At 35.0% G+C, this 15,963-nt stretch overlaps 2 protein-coding genes, 1 non-coding gene and 1 pseudogene across 3 annotated transcripts in view; 2 read left to right on the top strand and 2 right to left on the bottom strand.

The window, feature by feature from the left end:
* LOC120119174 overlaps positions 1-5,785 on the top strand; it is a 12,825-nt pseudogene extending 7,040 nt beyond the window's left edge.
* LOC120119194 (histone H2A-like) overlaps positions 1-10,297 on the top strand; it is a 27,304-nt gene extending 17,007 nt beyond the window's left edge. Inside the window, exons 3-4 of the mRNA XM_039139057.1 lie at positions 9,740-9,951; positions 10,036-10,297. Coding sequence (XP_038994988.1) covers positions 9,742-9,951; positions 10,036-10,278 — 453 coding nt within the window. The 5' untranslated portion in view covers positions 9,740-9,741 and the 3' untranslated portion in view covers positions 10,279-10,297. The remainder of the gene's footprint in view (positions 1-9,739; positions 9,952-10,035) is intronic.
* Positions 2,647-15,963, bottom strand: LOC120119204 (actin-depolymerizing factor 2-like). The gene is made up of 4 exons (XM_039139065.1): positions 15,952-15,963; positions 6,896-7,161; positions 6,603-6,795; positions 2,647-2,657 (listed from the first exon to the last, which is right to left on the bottom strand). Exons 2-3 carry the CDS (start codon positions 7,141-7,143, stop codon positions 6,645-6,647), a joined length of 399 nt encoding a protein of 132 aa, XP_038994996.1. The 5' UTR covers positions 7,144-7,161; positions 15,952-15,963; the 3' UTR covers positions 2,647-2,657; positions 6,603-6,644.
* On the bottom strand, positions 14,655-14,735 carry TRNAL-AAG. Its single transcript has one exon. It is a non-coding gene; the product is annotated as a tRNA-Leu (tRNA).

The following is a 15,963-nucleotide window of genomic DNA, read 5'->3' as shown; positions in this document are numbered from 1 at the left end:
TATATTTATGTAGATACCGAGCCTAAACGAGTTCCAAAACAAGTGATGAGTCAGGTTGAACGAGGGAAAGACAAAGAACTATAGGTGAGTACATATTTGTAGAATAATTATATTATGATATGGAAATTAGACTTGTGATAAGTCTAGTTCCAATACCATTAATATATGATTGCATTTCATACTATGATACATGCCATGAATTCATATTATATTCATTATGTGACAATGATCTAAGTGAATTTGCATGAAAAGTTTACATGAGCCATGTGAGAAAAGTAAGAATTTATATGTCTATGAGATATAAACTATGTGAATTTTGAAAAAACCCATGTTATGTAGATGAGAGCTATAAGTATAATTGGCATGCCAAGAGTCGAGGGTCTACGTGATCCTTCAAGACATATATGTATCCTTTGGAACATTTAAGGGGTCCTTTAGGACACATGATTGATCATTTAGAATATGTATATAGTTCTTGAGGAGATTTCTATGTGGCCCTTGTGGACATTTTATATGGCACTTCGGTGCATTTCTACGCGGCACTTCGGTGCAATTCTACGTGGCACTTCGGTGCATTTATACGAGCTGTGGTGACAGTATTGTGCACAACCTCAATGTACTCATATACCTTAGGTTCTCAGTATTGTATCATGGGCTAATGAGATTATCAATATGAATTCATGATTGCTAATTTGATAAGCTTATGTGTAAAATGCATGGTTATGTAAGTTGCAATGAATAAATATATGATTGCATGGTACTCCATCTCATTATAGTATTATTATTATATATTATTATTATGTCTCACTAAGTCGACGACTTAGCGTGTGAGTGTTTCACACGTAGGATCCGACAAGTTAGCTAAGCAAGGATAGACAGTGGAGATAGCATCACTTTTGCTGACATCATATAAGAAGAAACTTAAACAATAGGTTATTTTGTTATGTAAATCAATGTTGGCATGTAATCCAAAGTTTAAGTTGTATATGCTCTGATTATTTTGTGAACCTTGTATAAACTTATGTATAATATCAGATTTTTTTTAATATAAGTTCAAATGTTCTATTATTTTGTATAAGTATATTGTTTTAAAAAGTCAATGTGACATCTCGGACTCGTATCTGGGTCGGGTACATGATGGGGGTGTTACAACCCATTGCATGGTACCGATACTTCCCTAGCTATGGTATCGATAGTAAGCTTGGGTATCGATACCCTTTTTACATTCGAAATCCTTATTTCAAAAATGGGTACCGATACTGACCTTATGGTATCGATACTCTTTGTATCGATACCACCTTCCCAGGTATCGATACCCCATGAACAATTTATAAATTTTTGTCTTATGGTATCGATACTTATGCAACCAGTATCGATACCCATACCTTAATAATCACTTGTTTTCTCTTTGAAGTATCGGTACTGAATGAACAGTACTGATACCCCTAGCCCAGAATACACTTCTTTAACCCGAAAATCTTATCAAGCTCACTTAATTCTTTTTTCATAACCTCCTTTTAACCCTTGAGACTTAACTATACTTATTCAAATCTTTTTATATCCATATAACACATTATCATCTTCAATGACTAATCATAATTATTGAAACTAAAAATCTTACCAAATTTCCAACATGTTCTTAATTCACTTCTATCACTTTTAACTTCTTAATTAGACTCTTAACAAGTCAAATTCAACTTCAAAATCCATTTATTCATTCTATTTCAATAATTCACTCAAAAATTCATTTTACTAAATCTCTTATAACTTGTTCATCCTTGAGTTTTAAGCCACTTTAAATCTTCCCTTAAGATTTCTTATCACTCAAGAATCAAAACCGGCTTAAACATGAAAGAAAACCTTAACTTGAGACTAACTTACCTTGAAATGAAGTTTACGGGAAGAGGAAGAAGGAGAAGTTCCATGCATTTCTTTCTTTCTTTTTTTTTCACCCAAACTCCACGTGGTTAAATCCCTTTTAAAATGGGAAATAAAAATCTTTCCTATAAAATGATCATTTTACTCTTTCCACTTTCAAACTTTGCTATTAACTCCAATACCAAAATTCTCCAATCAAGTCCCCAAACTGTTAATCATTTCTGAGATTGGTCACTAAGTTTTAAAAACTTCTATTTTGGTCACTAACCCAACTTTTCGGATATTACATAGAACGCACTCCAAACAACCTTGACATTACATTCCAGATTGTACGGAACGATATAAGCCCCGTAAGATGTGGCAAAACCTCTATGCTAATTGTTGTTAACAACCACGAAGCAAGCAATTTGTCTTGCTGTTTGTGTACAGTAAACAATGGATTCTCCTCAAGCTGGCCTGCCTCATTCGTAATAAACTGAGATAGAACAGGACTGTCACCCAAGATATAACCCAACAAACCATAACCATCAATTATAAGAGTCACCTGATGCTTCCAAAGAAGATAGGTTAACTCAGTAAGCTTTATAACATCCTGCTTCGGTATGTGTTGCACACTAGACAAAACTGAAGAAGCACACAACGAATTTACCATGGTATTCACCGGAGACGCAACATCTGTCTGATGTAGATCCACCATTTTGCGAAGAAAACCAACAAGATTCCTCAAGAAACAACCAAGCAATAACTCCTTCAAGACCAAGAATAATGAACCAGAGAGTCTCTCAGAACAAGAAAACAACCATACAATGCTTCACCATATACAAGCAAGAAAGAACGAAAACGAAGCAACAACCGATCGATTTTGGCGACTTATATCATGTAAAGTTATACAACAAACTACTCAAAATTATAAACCAGAAGAAACGAAATAGGAAAAATTTTGAACATTGTTTATTTTCCAAGTTTTGAATTACACAAGACTCAAAAGGAATATTTATAGCTTGAATTACAGCTGTAAACACCTCAACTGAATCAGCTGTAATTAACTCGACATAATGGAAATCATGTACCATGCACACACACTTACACAACAACATTCACTAATCCTTAACAAAAAAGCTCTCCTTTAAACCCTAAGAAATGAAGTTAAATCCCTCTTATCGACCCCTCAAAATCCACACTTTGTTCTCAAAACGGAGATTTTGTTCTGCACCCAAAGTTTCCGTTCAAGATAATGATGAAACAGCCAAAGACGCCCAAATGATTTCCAATCTCAAACTCATTGTACGTGAAAGACAAAGCTGGAAGATCGCATTAAACGACACCGATTTCCTGAAGACTCGCCACGTCGAGGAAGTCTTGATCCAAACCTTGGACGACCCGAGGTTTGCTTTAAGGTTCTTTAACTTCCTGGGACTCCACAGAAACTTCCACCACTCACCCGAGTCGTTTTGCGTCTTAATTCACGCTTTACTTAAAGTTAATCTCTTCTGGCCCGCGTCATCTCTTTTGCAAACTCTTTTGCTTCGCGGGTTGGGTCCGAGTGAGGTTTTTGAGGCTCTTTCGAAGGCTCATGAGAAATGTAAGTTTCCTTCGGGTTTGGGTTTTGATTTGTTGATCCAAAATTATGTGCAGAATAAGAGAGCTCTTGTTGCTTTAATGATATTTAGATTAATGAGGAAGTTTAATAGTTATTTGCTACCTCATAGGACTTTAAGTGCTCTTCTGAACGAATTAGCAAAAATTAGGCAGTTTGGCGTTGTTTTGGAAGTGTTTGATGAGATTGTGAAAGCTGGTGTTAGGCCTGATATTTTCATATACACAGTGGTGATTCGCAGTTTTTGTGAATTGAAGGATTTTGTTAGAGCTAAGGAAATGATTCATCTAATGGAGTCGAATGGTACCGAGTTGAATGTGGTCGTGTACAATGTGCTTATTCATTGGCTCTGTAAGAATCTTAGGGTTTGGGAGGCAGTTGAGATTAAGAATGGATTGGTTAAAAGGGGTTTGAAAGCAGATGTTATCACGTATAATACATTAGTCCTTGGCTTATGCAGAGTGGATCACTTCGATGTTGCGGTAGAGTTGATGAACGAGATGCTAAAGTCGGGTTTTGTTCCAAGTGAAGCTGTGGTTACGAACCTTGTTGATGGGTTGAGGAGAAAGGGGAAGTTTGAGGATGCTCTTAGTTTGGTAAAAAAAAGTAGGGGAAGTTGGGTTAGCACCTAATTTGTTTGTTTACAATGCATTGATCAATTCATTGTGCAAAAACGGGAAATTTAATGAAGCACAGTTGATTTTCAATGAAATGGGAAGAAGGGGTTTGCATCCAAATGATGTTACTTTTTCTATTTTGATTGATTCATTTTGTAGAAGAGGTGAAATGGATGTTGCACTTAGCTTTCTTGGTAAAATGAGAGGGTTGGGAATAAAAGCAACAATCTATCCCTACAATTCTTTGATCAGTGGGTACTGCAAGTTGGGAAATTTGAATTTGGCCGAGTCTTTTCTGTATGAGATGATTAACGAAGGGTTGCTGCCAACTGTGGTAACGTACACATCATTGATAAGTGGATATTGCAATGAAGGAAAGTTGCATAAGGCGTTTAGGCTATATCATGAGATGACGGAGAAGGCAATTGCTCCAAACACGTATACATTTACTGCTCTTATATCTGGCCTTCGTCGGGAAAATATGATGGCTTAGGCAGTTAGATTGTTTGGTCAAATGGTAGAGAGAAACATTATGCCAAATGAGGTGACATATAATGTTCTGATCGAGGGATACTGCAGGGATGGTAACATGGTAAAAGCTTTTGAATTGTTCAGCGAAATGGTAGGAAAAGGTCTTGTGCCTGATACATATACTTATAGACCTTTAATAAGTGGTCTTTGTTCTGTTGGTGTAGTGTCCGAAGCCAAAGAGTTCATGGATGGTCTTCACAGGGATCAACATAAGTTGAATGAGATGTGTTATAGTGCACTGCTACATGGTTATTGCAAGGAAGGGAAAATAGAGGATGCATTGAGCGCTTGTCGTGACATGGTTGAACGAGGCATTGATATGGATCTTGTGTGCTACGGCATACTTATTGATGGAACTCTAAAACAGCACGACACGAGAAGGTTACTTAGTCTTCTAAAGGAGATGAATGATCAAGGATTGAGCCCTGACAATGTGATGTACACGAGCATGATTGATGCAAATAGGAAAACCGGAAATCTTATGGAGGCTTTTGAGCTTTGGGATATTATGATTGGTGAAGGATGCACCCCTAATGTTGTGACATATACTGCTATGATAAATGGCTTGTGTAAGGCAGGTTTCATCGATAAAGCTGAGCTTCTTTGTAAAGAAATGCTGGGGAGTAATTTGCTTACGAACCAGATAACATATGGATGTTTCATCAATCGTCTCACCAAGGAAGGGAATATGGAGAAAGCTGTAGAGCTTCACAACACAATCGTTACAGGGGTTTTAGCTAACACAGTCACTTAAAACATACTTATCCATGGCTTTTGCAAGTTAGGAAGACTTGAGGAGGCCATGGAGCTTTTAGATGGAATGGCTGGCAACGGTTTTTACCAGATTGTATTACTTATTCAACTATAATTTATGAGCACTGTAGAAGAGGTAGTTTACACGAAGCTATTCGGATGTGGGACTCTATGCTAAATAAGGGTATAATGCCAGATACACTGGCATATAATTTTCTGATATATGGTTGCTGCGTTGCTGGAGAATTGAATAAGGCTTTTGAATTGCGTGACATGTTCAGCAGAGGTGTTAAGCCAAATAAGGCTACAAATTATTCTCTTGTCCGTGGAACTCGTTTGAAGTATTCGTATTCGAACATTGACGAGTAGACTGCAAGAAAAAGATTTTCCACTACACGAAACTTTACAGGGACCTGTTGTGATGGAGTTGGCCCCAATGAAAAGCATGATTTAAACTTAATTTATCCTCTTCAGGAAAAGAACCAATTTCATTCGCTGCTGAGCAGAAGTTGGTTGCGTTCAGGTGAAGATTCGATCTGATATAGATCGAAAAGATAAGTACACTGATTTCTTTTTTGTATAGTGTACCTTCTGAACTGAGAAGATTGTGGGGCTTTGGGTGGTGGATGGCAAAGAGTTCACCTGAAGCCTCACCATTGATTTAATGATGATGAAAATCTTGCCATTCTTTAGCTCATATTGTAAGAAGTAATAAACACGACAAAAAGAGCCTCGGATACCTTTTTGTTAATAATTCAGTAATTTGGGGCATTTAATGTGAAAATGAATTGCCACTTAAGGTGCGAGTATGTTACTCGTAGTATGCAATTGGCAATAAGCTTTCATCAAGGCAACGTGCTCTAGCTGAAAATTCATGCCAATATTTTAACTGGAATAGGTAGCATAACTATTTGAATCATTTAATAACATTATAAAAATAAAAGGATAAACCTACATTAAATTAAAATATAAAAAAACTCAAATATAAATATAGAGGGACTTAAATTGTAATTTGACCAAGATTTGTACAAGTAACCAAACATCCGCTCTTCCTAGTTGCAATGAAAAAAAAGACCCTCAAAACTGTAAGACATTCTATCTGATAAGCTCACGCATGCATAACAAAGTCATAAGATTTAAATGGAAATTGCTAAAATTGTTCTGGACAGACTTAAAAGTAATATTTGAACAACAAACCAAAATCATACACCCCGCCACCTATTAACATTTCATTATCTCCATTATTCGTGCTTCTTGGAGACTCCCATTTAATTGGCGCGGCTTCTAATAACATCGAGTTCCATCTCGGCTGGGTCAGTTGCCTGCAGCTCTACTTGAATACCGTCCAACTCTCTCTTGAACCTGTCCTTCGAGCTTGCATAAATCATCTTGCTTCTCACGCTTGATGTGTCTGGAGACCTTGAAATATACAACAAAAAAAATAAACGTCAGTGATTAGAATGTATATAGCTTGAGAATAATAAAAAAATACCAACAGTTTTATGCATGTAATATATACCATGCAATGAAGGAAATCCTGCTTTTCTGGCAATTCTCAGCTGTCAGAAAATCGAAATCATATACAGCATATCGACATGCATCAGCAGGAAGGCTTGCGGTGAAATCCTCGTAGCTTTGAGTTGGCTCGCCAAGCTTTTCCACGATAACTTGCTTTTGTTTCTCCTCGATCTTGAATACTATGAAACCATAAGTTCTTTTAGCTTTCAACTCCAGAAATTTCAACTTGCAGTCATCATGGACAGCCATTCCAGAAGCTGCATCAGCCTGTAAAGGAATGGTTCATAGAATACATAATCTTTCATACAACAATGAGCCCTTCAAATCATATATGACCAATTAATCCATCAGCTTTTCTTTTTCTAACCATTCCTAAGAAATGAAATACTAAACAGGCTGATTGAAAACAACACACGCTCTCAAGCTCCCCCCCCCCCATTCAACAAAGAACAGAATGGCAGGTCAATGAATCAAAACAACCAGGTCAACCCCATTGATCCAATCCCACATTTCCCTCAGGGTTTTGACTTTTGATAATGAACCATAAATTTGAAACTACACAAAATTCTTAAACACTTAACAGGCTTAAATGCAATATTCCGATCTTTGATTAGCTGGGACCAACCACTCTGAAAGATAAACCTAATTGCTTTCTTTGTGATAAAGTTAAGCAGCAACAACAACAACAATAAAGGTAGCTGAGAAGGCATGTCAAGGTCAGAAAAGAAAGGAAGTCGCTTAAGCACTGATGCACATACGCTTGTTGGGATAAAAAATGAATTAGAGAATATAACTAAATTCAGAAAACATCATCCATAAGCTACGGACACTAGAGAATTGATCAAGAAGAATCCTGTTCCCAAACAAAAGCCCAATAAAAATTAACAGATTAATAAAATTACGTGCAATACGATCTATAGTTCATTGTGACTCATAATGTTTATTAATATGTCAGTCCAAAAACACGAATTTTCAGAGGAATCAAAACGGAAGATCAACGAATATTAAGTTCAGCAATCTTTTTATCCATAAAAAAAATTCAGAAAATTTCATTCAAAGTGTAACAATCCAAGTCGCCAGTACAGCATCAAGCGGGAGATCAAACAATAATCGAAGGAAATAAAAATTATTATAATATAATTATTAAAAAGTTTCATTACATTAATTTAATATATAAATTATGCAAATATAAAAAAATAAAATGGATAAGACCTTCAAAATTTTGGGAAAAACAAAACTAGTGTAGTCTCAATATGGCACTTAAACTAAGAAAAAATCAATTTAATTCTTTGGCTAACAGGACTGTTACGATACTTACATGAAAGTTCATAAATTTTACAAGACAATCTACAATATTAATGTAATATTTCACGACGTTGTTGTGATAATATATGATGGACGATGATATGATAAATGTGTTTAATTGATTTTTTAGCTGAGTTCAAGGTCCGATTAATTTTTCTAGAAATTTCAAGGTTTCTTTCTCACTAAATATACCTTGTTTACGTTTTTCATTGAAAAATGGTAGATCTAATAAATGCGTGCATGTATTGACTCGTTAGAGTTCAAACTTTCTAAAATTACCGCAACAGTGGCCGTTTCCATTTTCTCTTAAAACGTGAAGGTTCACCATAGATAAAGCTACTTCATCATTCATCTTTGTACAAAAGGTAAAAAAAAGATACACAACTCAAGAGAGATGACAAATTCTATTAATCTTCGACGATTTCTTTTGAAGGAAAGAGTATTGAAATGTTTTCGAGTGATAAAAGATTCGACATTCATCGACGGCACCATAACTACTTCAGCTTCATCTGTACCCCGAAACCCCAATAGGGTTTTGGGTGACTCAACATGTTTGAGCTGTAAAAGTGATGAAGCAAAACACGGTTTATTTCCAAATAGTTGTCATCCTAGATCGGAACTTGAAAGGAAAAAGCTAGACAACAAATCAACTCAACTGGATGTCATGTTCCTTGAAACCTGAAATTACGCCTTGCTTAGTTTTGAATCTGGTTTTGTTGTTGGAAACAGATTTAGTGAGAAATAAACCTTTGGGAGCGGCGACAGAGACTCTGACATGAGATGGCTTCACAGAGACAACGAAGAACACAATGACAATAGAGAAACAAAAGCACGACTGAGTTTGTTCAAAGGGAAAAGAGGGGTGTTGGGTTGGGGAAAGGGAATGTACTGCTACGACGGAGGTGGGGTGTAGGTGGGAAAAAGGCTATATTTATCATATTATTTATTTTTGTTTTTTTTATTAAATTGTACTTATTCAGATAATAAAAATTAAAATTAAGGGGGTGATGAGACGTGTCTTAATTGGTCGTTAATTTTTTATTTTAACGGAGTTAACGATTTAGAGTAAATGAGATAACGATTTAAAGTTTAAAAAATAAAATATTTGAAAAAATACTTTAGAGGACAATTTAATACAAATAGTATAATTTAGGAGACAATAATATATTTAAGTCTTTAATTTACTTATAACATAAAAATTTGAATAATATAATTTGTTTCTGATATATTAATATTCCATGTCGAATTAGCATTGAAATACAAATTAATGTAAGCATCTAAATATTTATGATACGTTTGGTTGGAGTGTTCACACTTCTCATTGGTGTTATTGAAAACAACACGGATCGTCTCTAAAGGATCTTCAACCGTCGATAAGTGCACAATCTAACGGGTCTCAGTCCCCTCTCGTTGCACCCCGCCAAAACTACCGCTACAAAACGTGCCAATCTCGCTTTATTTTCTGCACCGCGATTTGTCAAAGCTGAGAATTTTATACTTCTTGAAGCGTTAAAGTCATTTTTTTCAAGTCTGTCTCTAGCAATGGATGCCGGAGTTAAGGTACAGAAAGGTGCTGGTGGAAGAAAAGGCGGCGGCCCAAAGAAGAAGCCAATTTCAAGGTCCGTCAAAGCTGGCCTCCAATTCCCCGTCGGAAGGATCGGCCGCTACTTAAAGAAAGGAAGGTATTCGCAGCGTGTTGGAACCGGAGCTCCGGTTTATCTCGCCGCTGTTCTCGAGTACTTAGCAGCCGAGGTAACTGAAAGCTAGAGCAAGTCATCGCATAAGTTAATTGTTGTTATTTGTAGTTCGTAATTCGGTTTTGAATTGGGAATCCAGGTTCTAGAATTGGCCGGAAACGCAGCACGTGACAACAAGAAGAACAGGATCATCCCAAGACACCTTCTACTCACCGTGAGGAACGACGAGGAACTGGGAAAGCTTCTCGTCGGCGTTACTATTGCTCACGGTGGCGTTTTACCGAACATTAACCCTGTTCTTCTCCCAAAGAAGACTGAAAAGGCCTCTTCTAAAGAATCGAAATCTCCATCAAAGGCAACTAAATCTCCCAAGAAAGCTTGAATTTATCAATTAACTTCTAATGTTACGGTTCATCTCATTTGCAAGATTTATATGATTTCTTTGACCGTAGGATTTTGCTTGTAGTTGTTGAGGTGGGGGAAAAGATTAATATATTTTATCTAGCGGAAATGAAACCACGGATTTTAAAAATTAAGCTAAAATTTGTCGTTGGGTTGAAGATGCCTCAAATGCAGGTTCGGACCACTAAGCCGTTAGGGGCAAAGGGTATCTCCTTAGATAAAAGTATGGAATTTAATTTAATATATTAACAAAAATAAAAAAATAAATCTTTTATATATTCATTACTTTTTTTAAAAATATTAAAATTTTAGATTTCATTCTTAAATTTTTTTTATCCTTTAGTCCATTGACCTATCTCACGGCTTGTAATATTCCGAGCTTTAATAGCTCTACTTGTTCCCGTTAATTCAAAGGTTGAATTCTGCTTAGTTACTGTAGACTATGGCACTATCTCTGGCACCTACGTTTTCCATACAAATTAAAATGAATTAGCTTTAAATATTAGATTGGGATTGGCATTTTAGTGGTCATTTACATGCTGGCAGATATTCTGAAAGGATTAAGGGTCAGTTCTCTATTATTCATTAAATTCGTTTTTGAAACCAAAAGCATTTTTTATACTGAAGCACTAAAATTTATATGAGAATTAGAAATTTATAGAGACAATTCTGCATATTGATGAAAATTTCTAGCTTTTTTTTTTCGTTTGCCAATGAAATCAATCCTCGCAAAAAGAGGCTGGAAAATTTCTAGCACTATTGCATTGAAGCCAACTTGTTATGGAGCAATGGAAGGGGCCTGATGTTGGCTTGTATGTCTTAATATGGATACATCAGTGTCTCAAGCAATCTCGATCGACACTATTGGTAGGGTTTTCTGGAATTCACATGGCTCTTGATTATAAGTAAGAGGTCCAAAATCAAAATTTGACTAAAATGAAATTAACTGATGATATTATATAGGAGAGGGATCAAATTATGCCAATTAAAGAAGGATTAGCATGAACTAACTTATCACAGTGATTAAAAGAGTCGTTGTTCTTAGAGGTTATAGGAGAGGGATCGAATTATGCCAATTAAAGGAAAAGGATTAGCGCGAACTAACTTATCACAGTGATTAAAAGAGTCGTTGTTGTTCTTAGAGGTTATAGGTTCAAGCACTAACGATTGCAGTAGGATGATTGGACGCTAATTGTAAAATGGTTGGGAATATTTAGAACCGATAATATTAGTAATCACCTTAGCTTAATAGAAAAAATAAAGGAGAAGGGTTAAATCATTAAATTCAGGTATAGTAAAAGGGCATAAAAGTAGTTTGACCAAAACGAAGAAAATATTTAAAGTGGAATTTGAACCCACTCCCTTCGAAACAAAAGCTTAATCTGGAGCCTTAAACCAACTCGGCCACATCAACATTATTTAATATTTTTTCATTTTTATTTTTTTATAATGAACAATATTGTAAATTCTAGCTCTATGAAACATTGAAACGTAAAAGAAACGCTTGTGCTTTGGTGAAAAAATTTTCTAGACCAGTGATGGAATGGTGATACATGTAGTTTATTCTTTTATGGGTAAACTATGTAAATAGTTTCATATGTTTTTAGTCTGACCGACTTTGATCACCAATTTCTTAATTAAGTATTCTTGGTATCTTACGTTATCAGTCCGTTCAGTTTAAGTTCTTCGACTATTAACTTCGGTTAACCCATTAACATAAATCTGAGTTGACAATTAAATAAAAAAAACCCAGGTTGCCTCCTCCTTCTTAAACCTACAACTCTTGAAAAGAAAAATAAAACAAAACAACACCGTCTAGTTTCTCTAATCGGGTGGACCAATAGTATACCAATCGCCACCTCAACTTCCTACTTCTCTGTTCTTCACGTTCCATTCTCCTCACTCTTTTTTCGCCGTTCTTCAGGTCCCATGCGATGCTAGCTTTTGTCCATTCAAACTCAAATGCTCTTTACGCCATTGTTAAAGACCTTAGCATCAATAGACAACCTCATTCATATCTAACTTCACCATTTCCAGCGCTGCGTCTTCTCCAGCATGTTCACTCAAAGGTACCTCCCTTGCTCATCTTCCATGAAGAATTTGCGTTTTTAATCCGAAACTTTGATATCGTTTTAACAAGTGGGATCGACCCTTCAACATATTCATTCATCATAACTCTTAAAGTAACTTCTAAATCACTGTTGTACCAGGGACGCACATAGAATTTTATGTTGGGGACGAACTTAAAGTTATAAAATTTTAGGGAACGAACATAGATTTTAAAATATATATATATATAAAAAATCTAAAATATATGATAATTTTAAATTTTTGGAGATTACTGTGCCCGCCCATCCCTGATTGTACCAATTAAAAAAATATTTGCAATTAAAAAATATTTGTGCAGCTTACAGGCGCGGTCATTGTATAATAATTTGGAATGTTCACGGAAGGGGTTTGCTTTAAACTCCAAGTGGAATGAAGCTGAGAAATAAATTTGCAACTCTCTCTTGGGAGAGTTTCCGATGAAATGTTTTTCGGCAAATATGCTGAATGGAGAGTTTCAAGGATAGTTCAGGAAGACATTGCTCGCTTTAGTAAATATGTGAGTAAACTGATTAGATTATGAGAAAAAAGAGTTGTTTTGCTGAAATATATTAGTGAAGAAGAAGAAGGCAACATGTTTTTAAAAAAAAAAAAAATTAATTCTTTAATTGCCAACTCGACTTCTATTAATGGATTAACGGAATTTAACGGCCGACGGACTTAAACTGAACGACCTAATAACGTAAAGGACAAACACATTTAATTAAAAAAATCGATGATCAAAAATAAAGGGAACTATTGGGATAGTTTACCCTTCTTTTATTTATTACTCGTTTATTTATAAGACAAAAAATCTTTATTTTGTTTGGATTGACTTTCATCATGATCCTCATGCAGGTATTTGCATATATGTAGGCTTTATATTTCTTCTTTTTCTTATTTTTATTAATCTTAGGTAAGTATAAGATAATATCTGTTTAAAAATAACTCTCAATAATTTTACATTGAACGCTTACATCATTGGTATTCTTGGAATGTTCGAACTTGATATCTCAATAAATAACAATAATTCTTTAACCACTGAGGTCGCTTGATTCCTACTAGGGCTTCTATTCCTACTTGCCGGGAATGGTGGCTTTAGGAAGGCATTTAATAAACTTACCATAAAAGATATTGATCGTCTTTGGCTAGAACGATGTGAAATTTTTTCTCATACTGGAAAAGAGATCGTTGTTTTTTTCTCTCCATAGAAGCTCGGATGACAGTAATATGCTTAATATCGCCATTGCTTGCTCTATATGCAGTGCCATTAAGTTGATTTGAGCCATTACACAAACTGTTGTTTGCACTCAAGTTAGTGGTAAGGAAAGCGTGCCCTCGATCATCAGTCGAATGCATCTTTTGTTCCAACTCGTGAAAAGGTTGGTTGAATGGTTTGCATTGAAGACAATCATGCAACTACCTGGATATGTTCATTTCAGAACAGGATGATAAAATGAATTAGGCAAGTCGTCATTTTAGTTGCCTTCACTTTTTTATTGTTGTTTGTATTAGCTTATAGTCGTCTTACTTTCTGCAAAAGAAAAAAAAACTCCAACCAAAGAACCCGAATCAAAGAATAAGCAGCATGAACATATGTTCATTGTGTTGTGATTTAATGGAAGAATATTCCATGGCAATATCCTTGAAGCCACTGAATATTTCAGCTACGACTATTGCATTGGTTCAGCAGGATATGGAATCATTTATAAAGGCGCATTACTAACTGGTCAAGTGGTTGCTATGAAGAAACTTTATCAATATGAAGAAAACATGCTTATCTATAACATGAAAGCCTTTGAAAGCAAGGTTGTTTCTTTATCAGAAATAAGCATCATAACATCGTGCAGATTAATGGCTTTTGTTCACATCCAATACATTGTTTTATTGTTTATGAGTTTGCAGAAATGCTCTTAAGCAACCGTTAAGCTTCAATGATAAAAGCAACCGCATGTTTTCCAATATATATATATATATATATATATATATATATATATATATATATATATGACTTTGTCGACTATTTGAATAAACTAATGACATTATAAAAGTAGGTGAATTAATTATGCCAAATAAAACCAGAACGATCAAACTTAGCTTGTGGTTACTAAATTTTAGATTTGTTAGTAAGGGGTTTTGTTAATTTCTTGAAATAACCAAGGACATTGTAAAAGTAAAGGAGTCAATTTTCCAACTTCAAGCAGAAAGATTAAACCTTACTTTTGTGTATAGTAAACAATTATTTGACCAAAATTGAGAAACAAAACTTATTGTTGAGAGTGGGATTTGAACCCACGCCCTTTCGGACCAGAACCTTAATCTGGCGCCTTAGACCAACTCGGCCATCTCAACTTTGTTATTAAAGGTCTCTCATTTACAAATTAAATAACTATTTTAAAGAACGAATCAATCTAAAGCAGCATGAACAAAAAATTATTTGAACAAAAGCCACGTACACTAGTACAAAGATTCTCCCCAATTCAATGATCAATATAGTTTCAAAATTTAGAAATCAAGGATTATTAATCAATAACGAAAATGATATTTTAAGATCAAAAGCTCGTATGGAAATTTTATCAAAATTAAAAATCATGATTGAGATGATCTAAGACTAATCTAAAATGCATAAACAACTCTTTAGATGATAGAATAGTTATAGGTTACCTCAATCTTAAGAGAAGAACGAAAATAAAGGTCTATGAGTGAAATTCTAAGTAGAAAATAAACTGAAAATGAAGAGAAAAGTTATAGGGAAATTTAAAGGTTTTTTAGACATCTTAAAATGAGTAGTAATTGAAAAATAAGGAACTTATTTATTAGTTTCAATAAAAGATTATATAAATTCCTTTTAGCAATTTAAAGCAATTAATATTAATAATAAAATATAGCATAAAAGATGAAAGAAATAACTAAATTTTAATAAAATGGTAAAATCGGCATTGAGATCTTACAAGTTTTGATCCTCATTCAATTTAGTGTATTTTAGGTTAATAAATTTACGTGCATTTTCGGACAACATACCAACCTATCTAGAATGTGATAGCTTTGAGGTCCGAACCGGAATTTACGTTCATCAAAACTTATAGCCCTTAGTCTACCTCGAATACTTGAGAGGTCGGAGTAAGGACCGAAATTTATGTGCATCAGAAGCTCACATTCTGAACCTAGTCGAGTATAAGGTACGATTCCAAATTTTACGTGCATCGAAATTTGTACTAGTATGACTCAAAATTTACGTGCATCGGATGCGTACCACAGACAATGTCTGGATATTCACAAACAAAGAACGCTCGTCATAATGCTAGAGTAACTCGGGTGTCTTAGTTATTTCCCGAGCATCGTATAAAGGCCAAACTTATATCATCCTAGCTTGCTTGATTTCTAGGTGAGAAATTAGTTATCTTGATTGTTTTCATTTGTATCAAATACTTGAAGCTTAAGCGAACTCGAAGCACCCTAGCCCAAACACCCAAAACCGATTGAACCAAAATTGCCCAAAAATCATTGTGGGTATCGTTACTATGCCAATAATATCGATATTGACCCGTCCTTGGGTATCGATACTCACCTGAGTATGTGA

The sequence above is a fragment of the Hibiscus syriacus genome, unplaced genomic scaffold (assembly GCF_006381635.1).
Source record: "Hibiscus syriacus cultivar Baekdansim isolate YM2019G1 unplaced genomic scaffold, ASM638163v2 tig00000991_pilon, whole genome shotgun sequence".
Taxonomy (NCBI): Eukaryota; Viridiplantae; Streptophyta; class Magnoliopsida; order Malvales; family Malvaceae; genus Hibiscus; species Hibiscus syriacus.
This window is presented reverse-complemented; position numbering and strand designations above follow the sequence as displayed.